Here is a 9,821-nt window from a genome sequence, read left to right on the forward strand (position 1 = left end):
CATGACCAGTGATGGGTCTATTCCCAACCTATCCCACAGCTATTCCCATCACATGACCAGTGATGGGTCTATTCCCAACCTATCCCACAGCTATTTGAGATCCTGGCCAAGACTCCATATGGCCACGAGAAGAAAGGCCTGTTTGGGATTGACCAGCTGCTGGCAGAAGGTGTATTCAGTGCAGCCTTCCCTCTGCATGACGTGAGTCTCAGGCCGGAGGTTGAACCAGGGTGGACTGTGAGTTCCCACAGTAATATTGTCCCCCAAAAGGATCTTGCCCTCTGTGACTGCTACCCTGGAATGTCAGATGCATAGCCTTGGAATGTGAAGTAGTCAGAGCTAGAGGCTGAAGGGTCAGCTTGGTCCCCAGGAAATGGATCAGGCCCTAGTCCAGGTGCTAAGCTGGGCTCCCCAGGCAGCATCTCTCACTAGGGAAGATGGGAAGGTCTCTAGTACACTTCTCCCTTCCCAGAAGTCTGGGACAGTGGCAGAGAGACATTTGCTACACCAGCTGCCTGGCACTGCCCTGACACCCATACTACCGTCCTTGCTACAGCCCACATGTAGGTCAGGATGTTACTCATGTCCCAGTTGTTCTGCAGCTTCTACCACACAGGAGAGGTCTGCAGAGTAATTTCAAAAGGTCTTGAGTCATATGGGCACTGGAGGCTCTGGGGACAGTCCTGCTTGATATCATGTAGATAAATGAAGTGAGTGTAGAAATGTTAGGTACCCACCAACACACACATACACATATACCACACAGGCACACATACATACATACATACATACATACATACATACATACCACACACACAGAGAGACATACATACCACACAGACACACATACTTAAATACATACCACACACGCACATGTGCACACACACACAGACACACAGACATACCACACACAGACATATATACATACTACACACCACACACAAGCACACATGTATATACAGACAGACAGACATACCACACATATGACACACAGACTTATATACATACATACATACATACATACCACACACATCACACACACACACATACATACTACACACATGACACACAGAGACATACATAAATACATACTACATACATACTATACACCACATACAAGCACAAATGCACAGACAGACATACCACACATATGACACACAGACATGTATACATACATACCACGCACATCACACACAGAGACATAAATACATACATACGAACATACTACACACATGACACACAGAGACATAAATACATACATACAAACATACTACACACATGACACACAAAGATATACATAAATGCATATATACATACATACATACCACACATGCACAAACACCCACACCCACGGATGGCATCACTCTTCCTGTCAGCTGAGCTGGGATGCATGGGGAGAGGCTCATAGCTTAGGTACCACACAGCATCTGTGCCAGGCCCGGAAGACCTCACAGATCTGTTGGTCAACCTGCACCCCAGCTACTGTCCTGGCCAGCTTTCAGATGCATCCCCTGACCTGGACACTCAGCAGTCGCAGGAATCAAGGGAGCTCAACTTATATTTTCCTCCAGATTCTTCTTGAGTCATCCCGTTACGATTCTCCTTAGAACATCATCCGCTAGGGTCCATGCCATTGCCTGTACTGAAGTGTGAAGCTGTGGGTTTGGGTCACCACTGAAGTTCCCATACCTAGAAACCTTCTGCGGGAGAACTAGCAGGCAGAGAGGAAGCCCAGACCAATGTTCTCCTATTCCTAGGGCCCATTCTCTGCAGTCCCAGAGAGCTCACAGGTCCTGGGTCTCACCCAACGCCAAGTCTTATTCCAGCACTGGGCTCGCTGGGGCAAGTGGAACAAGTACCAGCCATTGGACCACGTGCGAAGGTACTTCGGGGAGAAGGTGGCTCTCTACTTCGCCTGGCTTGGTGAGTCTTGTCTCAATGCTTGGTCCTTGTGTTATAACAATGTGCCTTCTGGGATAGCTCTACTGCCTGGCCTTACTCCCCTGATAATACAACAGACACTAACTAGGTACTGCACTGCCAGCCCCTTAGTTTGGGGGGGGTCCCTTGTGACCCCAGCTAGCTTCCATAGACCCTTTTTGGAAGCTTCCTCAGGAACTCCTATCCTGAGGGAAAAGACATGCCTATGGAGGGGTCTGCCCCAAGCCATTCTCTGATCTTCTCAGGCCACTGGCACTTTCAGAGACTAGCTGCCCTCCCTTGGGCCTGCCTTCTGACCTTTCTTCCCCATCCTGGGATTTGCCTTTCCTGCTTTCCAGTATGACCATGTTGGAGGACTTCGGGGGTGAGGGGAGGACTCTTCATCTAGGCTCCAGACAGAGATTTTATAGGTGTCTTCCCGGCCTCACAGGGTCAGTAGGGTGGGACTAGGACATGAGACTAGGGTCTGGGCTGACCCTATAGGAAACGGGTAAATGCATATTTGATGGGTGTAGGTACCTCAGAGGACCTAGGTGTGGTCCATTGAGATGATGCCCAGGTGGGGTATGGGGGAAGGGAGGGTCCAGAGTGACCCTCACCTTCTCTGGGGCTTGAACTGCAACAACTCCTGTGCCTCTCAGAAAGGCATCCGGTGAGCAGTTGGCTGGAGGTGGGCAAGCGCTAGAAGACAATCTCAGGAGATGGAAGGCCCAGTGGAATGGAGTCAGAGGGACACTGGTACTTAGCCAGTGTGGTGAGAGAGTCCAGAGATGAGGGCAGATGCTCAGAGCCAAGGGCAGTGGCCAGGGGACACTCCTGAGTCTCTCAGTATCCTTCCAGATACCTACTGGGCTAAGCCTGAGCTCCAGGAAGCAAACACATCCCCAGGACATCCAATTTCTAACAGCTGGACGCTTGTGTCCCCTTTCAGGGTTTTACACTGGTTGGCTCCTGCCTGCGGCAGTGGTGGGCACAGTGGTCTTCCTGGTGGGATGTTTCCTGGTGTTCTCAGACATACCAACGTAAGTGGCTTCTCTTCAGCCCCTAAACTTTCCTGTGCCTCATGAGGGTACCCAGCTATGGGATTCCCAAGCACCAGGCCCTGTGAAGAGCTGGGGTGGAGGTGTGTGGTAAGCGGAGGTGTGGATCTGTTCTCCTGAGGTCACGGCTAGAAGGCCGACTGGACAGAGATGCCCCAGGCTGACACAGGAAGACAGAGGTGCCCCAGGCTGACAGACAGTCGGGGGGGGGGGAGATCCCCCATGCTGGTTCTGACACTCATTTTTTTGTCCTCAGAACAGTGTAGGTTTTTCCTATAAGTGCCTGGCTTTGTGGTTTACTTTATTGTGCAACAGAAAGTCTAAGCAGTTATCTTTTGTTACTATTGTTGCATATATTCAGAAACAACCACTTTTAAAAGAGGTGCTTGGTGGGACTGGAGATGTAGCTCAATTGTCCGAGTGCTTGTCTAGCACGCAGGAGGCCTTGGCTTTGGTCCCCAGCACCTCATAAGCCAGATGTGGCGGTGCACACCCGCAATCCTAGCACTTAGGGGACTGATACAGGAGATTCAGAAATTAAAAGAATTTGTCAGCTACATAGCAAGTTCAAGACCAGCCTGCAATACGTGAGACCCTGTCTCAAAAAGTAAAACAATAGCCAAAAGTTCTAGGGCTGGAAGAGCAGTGGTGGTGTGAAGGGGAGGAAGTGGGTATAGCTCCCGGAACTGAGTGCACATCCCACAGGCAGGAGCTGTGTCACAGCTCAGACAGCTTCGACATGTGCCCACTGTGCTCCGACTGTTCTTTTTGGCTGCTCTCCAGTGCCTGCACCCTGGCCCAGGTATGGAATGAGAACTGGGGTCAGGGTAGTGAGGGCTGGCAGCTCCTGTAGGTCCTGGCCCCATGAATGCAGAACCCTCAGCGAGCTCTGTCGGCTGTTGTCCCCTAACCTGGCATTCAGGTTAGGTGGTGTGTATGACTCACAAATGACTGACAAGAGTGTCATGGAGTTGCTCATGCTGCTGTTAGCATTAGCCATATGGTTGTCAGTTTGCTTTCTATTGTCATAAAAGACCATGTTCTGATCACAACCCAAAATGAAAGGAAGTGTCTTAGGGTTTCTATTCCTGCACAAACATCATGACCAAGAAGCAAAGTGGGGAGGAAAGGGTTTATTCAGCTTACACTTCCACATTGCTGTTCATCACCAAGGAAGTCAGGACTGGAACTCAAGCAGGTCAGGAAGCAGGAGCTGATGCAGAGACCATTGAGGGATGTTACTTACTGGCTTGCTTCCCCTGGCTTGCTCAGCTAGCTCTCTTATAGAACCCAAGACTACCAGACCAGGGATGGTACCACCCACAATGGGCCCTCCCTCCTTTGATCACTAATTGAGAAAATGCCTTACAGCTGGATCTCATGGAGGCATTTCCTCAAGGGAGGCTCCTTTCTCTGGGATAACTCCAGCTTGTGTCAAGTTGACACACAAAACCAGCCAGTATAGGAAGTAAGGACAGGACCTGGAGGTGGGAGCTGAAGCAGAGGCCCTGGAAAAATGCTGCTTCCTGGCTGTTCACAGCCTCATGCCCAGCTTTCCAGCCTTTCTCTTCCTTACCTTCTTCCCTTCCTTCCTTCCTTCCTTCTTTCTTTCCTTCCTTCCTTCCTTCCTGTCCTCCTCGTCAGCTCCTCTTCTTCCTCTTCCTCTTCCTCTTCCTCTTCCTCTTCCTCTTCCTCTTCCTCTTCCTCTTCCTCATTCCTTTCTATTTTAGTTTTTCAAGACAGGGTTTCTCAATGGGGTGGTGGCAGCAAACTCCTTCAATTGCAGCATTTGAGCACAGAGGCAGGCAGATCTCTGTGTTTAAGGTCACCTGGTCTACAAAGCAAGTTTCTGGACACAGAGAAACCCTGTCTCAAAACCCCTCACACACACACACACACACACACACACACACAAAAGATCACATCGAGGGTGTCAGGAACACATCTTATGAGAGTCACAATCCCACCCCTTCCCCACCAAGCCTGCAAACTTCCTGTCCACTTTGTGCCCAGCGTTGCCCAGTTTCACTGACTCTGAGAAACTAAAGTCTCTTCTCCATGTGCTCAGGTCAGACAAACCCAAGTCAGGCACATGTGAGACTGAGCTATGGGCTGAGGGTGTGGCTTACCTGCTGGAATTCTTGCTTAGCTTCGGTGAGACCCTGGGCTTGACCCCTTGCACCACATGAACAAAGGTGGTAGTGTGCACCTGAGATCCCAGAACTGCGGAGCTGGTAAGGAGGATCGGGAGTTTGAGGTCGTCCTTAGTTGCATGGCAAGTTGGATGGTATTCATTTTTTTTGTTTGAGATTTATTTATTTATTACTTTATGTATATGAGCACACTGTAGCTGTCTTCAGACACCAGAAGAGGGCATTGGATCCCATTACAGATGATTGTGAGCCAATATGTTGCTGGGCGTTGAACTCAGGACCTCTGGAAGAGCAGTCAGTGCTCTTAACCACTGAGCCATTTCTCCATCTCTTTGACTGTATTCTTAACCAAAAAAAAAAAAAAAGACATTCCCGAGACTAAAACTAATTACTGTGGCTGCTGGGTAGACTCCCTTTCCTGTGGATCTCGTGCACTGTGGTGGTCCTGCATAGATACTCCAGCTCCAGAGAACTAGGACCATCATCAGTCCTTGGGAAGAAGACCTGGAGTCCCCTTTCCCTCTAGGCTGGGCGGCTCTTCGACCATGGCGGTACGGTCTTCTTCAGTTTGTTCATGGCACTGTGGGCGGTGCTGCTTCTGGAGTACTGGAAGCGGAAAAACGCCACGTTGGCCTACCGCTGGGACTGTTCTGACTATGAAGACATTGAGGTAAGTGAGCTGGGCTGGGTGGCTTCTGATGAGGGTCGCACCCCGTCGAGCATAGCTCCCTTTCAGGAGAGGCCTCGGCCCCAGTTCGCTGCAACGGCCCCCATGACAGCCCTGAACCCTATCACGGGGGAAGATGAGCCCTACTTTCCTGAGAAGAATCGTGTACGCCGCATGCTGGCTGGTTCTGTGGTGCTCTTGATGATGGTATGGGGATCCTGCCACCCTGCCTCCGTCCTCTGCCTCTGTCTTTCTGAGCCACAAGGGTTGTTCCACTCTGCAGCTCCAAAGACCCTCACTGACCTCCAGAAAGGCGTTGAGCCCAGAGCCAAGCTATGGGCTCTCATAATGGGGTGCACATGTATATGTACCATGAGGAATTCTGGAAGAGCTTCCCCATGTATGGCACGGGGCACCCATTAAACAAGGGAATGGACTCAGAAAATGAACCCAGGGCCTACTAATCCCTTTGGGACTAATCTTCTAGCCAAAGATTGCTTAAAAGTACCCTAGCCCTTTCCAGGTACCGTGGGTCCCAATTCAGGGCTGTAAGGAGGTGGGTAAATAGGACCGGGACACAGTATAAGAGTATAAAAACAACATACAGTAACCACCTGGCATCCTGGCCTCCCTCCCAGTCCCAAACTGCCCCACATCTGGAGGACCCATGGGACACAGGCAGCCTGCAGATAGGAGCCCCTGGAAAAGGAACCTATGTGCTGTGGACCCAGAGGCTGTAGGTGCTGGGGCCACAGCAAGGGGCTCAGGACTTCCTTGGTCCTGCAGGTGGCTGTGGTGATTATGTGCCTTGTATCTGTTATCCTGTACCGGGCCGTCATGGCTATCATTGTGTCCAGGTCAGACAACGCCTTCCTCTCTGCCTGGGTGAGTCTCTGCTGCCTGTTCTTCTGACCCTCCCACCCCACCTGTCCTGTGCCTGCTCTGATCACTTCTTCCCTATCAGGCTTCACGGATTGCCAGCCTCACAGGGTCAGTGGTGAACCTTGTCTTCATCCTCATCCTCTCCAAGGTCTATGTGCTCCTGGCCCAGGTCCTAACAAGATGGGGTGAGCACTGACCTAAGCAGATGCAAATGTGAACTGACCAATATAGACCCTTATTCCCAAGAGGTTTTCTGGGCCTTCCCTGCTAGAGATCTGCTTAAAATGGCACTGGCAGGGAGGGGAAGCCCACGGGCCCTCAGCCAGGGGGCCCTGCTTCTCCAATCTTCCTCACCAGATCCTTCAAGCTTGTGCAGCTCTCAGGTGAGACCAGACAGACCCTCTAGTAGTGCAAGGATTCAGACCTTCGTCAGATGGACTAGGGGCAGGGCCACGCTGAGCTGAGCTGAAACCACCCCAAATGTTTACCAAGTGTCTGTATAGCCTCTATATCCGTTCCCAGGAGCAAGATGCCCCTCTCTCTGCCACTGTTTCTCTGTCTCTATTTGTCTCTGTCTTTGAGTTTCTCCAAGAGCAAATGCTAAGTGGAGGCCTAACCACTCATCCTGCAAGGCTTTGCCTATACCAGCTCCAGCCAAGACCCGGAGGAGAGGGGACAGAACAAACTCAGGGTACAATGACCATGCATGGGAAGGGGCTAAAGGACTAAGGGAGTTCTCCAGGTAGGCGTCAAGGCAGTTCTCACCTAAGGGGCACAGCTATCAGTGTTGCAGGGAGAAGGAGCAGAGGCACTGGGGCTGGTGTATGCGTTCCCACAGTTGCTGGGCTTCGGGTCCCCTTTTCCTCAAATTGACCTTTTATGTTTCCACACTGGTCTTAGCAAGTTTTTACACTGTAGCTCCATCCTTACTCAGCCTTGACCAGGAAGTAACTTTGGCCCTGGATATCCCTCCAATTCCCTGACTCATCTGCACATATTCTAAAAAGATTCTTTATGTGTATGTGTGTGTGTGTGTGTGTGTGTGTGTGTGTGTGTGTGTGCGCGCGCGCGCGCGCGCGCTGTGGCACACATGTGGAAGTCTGAGGACAGTTTGTGAGGGTTGGTGCTCTGGGGATGGAACTCGGGTCATCAGGCTTGGTAGCAAGCATCTTTGTTCGTTGAGCCATCTTACTGGCCCTGCATATACTATTTTAATGAGGATGCAAATGAGGATGCAAATGTTTGGCTTTGGTTTTGTTGCCTTGTTTGTCGTTTTCTGTCCACGACCCCAGACATTTGTAATTGTATCGGTTACTTTTTTTGCCACGACTGTGATCAAATACCAGACAAAATGATTTCAGGGTGGGATTATTTATTCCCGACCAGTTTCAGAGGTGTCAGTCCATCCCGGCAGGGAGGGTGGGGTGCTCAGGAAGGAAGGAGGGGAATATAGAAAGGGGTCAGGGGAGACACAGCCCCAAGGACACCTGCTTCTCCAGGAAGACCCCACCTTTCACCAACTGCCAGTATTATCAGCATACGATTAACCCAGAGAGATTGATCCAATGATAAGGCCAGAGCCCTCTAGAGCTCCTTTCTGGAAACACCCTCATGGACAGGCCAGTGGTTGCGTTTTGATAATATCCCAGACATCTTCCAGGCTAGTCAAGCAGACAGGATTTACCTCCACTCTGATCAACGTGCTTTCGGATAAGTTTGAGATTAGAAGTTTAGGACTGCTGTATGTTGACCCTCTCCTTTAATGAATTTCTTTAAAATATCTGGACAACATGGCTTCCTCCTCGCTCCAGATGGTGGGGCAGTCTCACAGGGAAGGGGGTAGTGCACTGTACACTGGCCAACATCCCTGGGGACTGAGTGAAAGCCCCAAATACGCAGAGATGCACCGGACGCAGACCGAGTTTGAGGATGCCTTCACCCTCAAGGTGTTCATCTTCCAGTTTGTGAATTTCTACGCCTCGCCCGTGTATCTCGCCTTCTTTAAGGGCAGGTAGGTGGTCACCCTCCCAGCATGTCTCCCCTCCCCTGCAGCTCTGCTTTGCCCCACACCCGCCCGGTGTGCTCAGCAGCGGGTGGCCAGGGCAAAAGCCCTGAGAAAGAATGACTCCCACTGGGCTCAGAGGGGACAAGGGTCAAGTCTGTGTGGCTCCCAGGCCAGACCTCAGGGGTGGAAACGAGGAGGAGACAACCAGAGCCCAGCCCTTCACAGACTCGCACCTTGCATCCTGGCAGGTTTGTAGGATACCCGGGCAACTACCACACCTTGTTTGGAATCCGAAATGAGGAGGTGAGTGTGCTGGGGATGCACCCAGACAGAAAATGGGGGCAGGGCTATCTCCGGACTCACGGAGGCCTGATTTTGCTGCCATTCTTCCTGCTCACCTTTCACCATTGTCCAAGCCAGTGTCAATACCTACAGCTGCTTCCCAGGACTCCAGCACTCTTGACCTCCTTGGCCCAGGTCCTGATTCAGAGCCACTGTCCAGAGACTGCTCACACCATGGGGGTGCAGTCCTTCTCTCCTTTAACCCAAGGCACAATCAAGAGGCATCTGAGCCCTTAGGATGCCCCTTGTGAGCAGTATCACTGTCAAGGTCCCTGCTGTGAGGACACTGAGGTCGGTGCCCCACAGCCTCGTTGTCTGGGGTCCTTCCATGGCTGCTCTCTTCCACCAAGCCTAGTGTGCTCTGCTTGTCCTTGGGACCCAGGGATCGGGAGAGCCTGGCTTCTCAGGAGGCTTTTGCAGAAGATGGCATGTGGGTTCCCCAGGAGGTGACAGAGCTTTAAGACACCAAGGCATAAATACAAAGAAGGAGTAAGGAGTGAACCCTATGTTGCCCAGACCCCCCAAAAATTGTCTCTACACTTCTGGCCTTGCTGAGGGCTAAGCAGGATTAATCAGAGGTACAGGGAGTGTAGCGGGGACATCTGGAGCAGTTCGTTGTGGAGCTGAACTTGGAGAGCATGGGGTCTAGCAGCCATCACGAAGTATCAGGTCTGGAAGACCCTTCTCTTTTTTTTTTTTTTTTTTTTTTAATTAGGTATTTTCCTCAATTACATTTCCAATACTATCCAAAAAGTCCCCAATACACTCCCCCCCCCAGTCCCCCACTCACC

At 51.2% G+C, this 9,821-nt stretch overlaps 1 protein-coding gene across 2 annotated transcripts in view; it reads left to right on the forward strand.

Moving 5' to 3' along the window:
- Window positions 1–9,821, forward strand: part of Ano7 (anoctamin 7) — a 31,607-nt gene that overhangs the window by 15,438 nt on the left and 6,348 nt on the right. For both annotated transcript variants that reach the window (XM_021168074.1, XM_021168082.1), the window contains exons 8-17: window positions 91–201; window positions 1,758–1,923; window positions 2,873–2,963; window positions 3,687–3,783; window positions 5,661–5,804; window positions 5,871–6,008; window positions 6,588–6,686; window positions 6,766–6,868; window positions 8,583–8,694; window positions 8,937–8,991. In XM_021168074.1, the coding sequence (XP_021023733.1) occupies window positions 91–201; window positions 1,758–1,923; window positions 2,873–2,963; window positions 3,687–3,783; window positions 5,661–5,804; window positions 5,871–6,008; window positions 6,588–6,686; window positions 6,766–6,868; window positions 8,583–8,694; window positions 8,937–8,991 (1,116 nt within the window). The remainder of the gene's footprint in view (window positions 1–90; window positions 202–1,757; window positions 1,924–2,872; window positions 2,964–3,686; window positions 3,784–5,660; window positions 5,805–5,870; window positions 6,009–6,587; window positions 6,687–6,765; window positions 6,869–8,582; window positions 8,695–8,936; window positions 8,992–9,821) is intronic.

This window comes from Mus caroli, chromosome 1, assembly GCF_900094665.2.
Source record: "Mus caroli chromosome 1, CAROLI_EIJ_v1.1, whole genome shotgun sequence".
Lineage (NCBI taxonomy): Eukaryota > Metazoa > Chordata > Mammalia > Rodentia > Muridae > Mus > Mus caroli.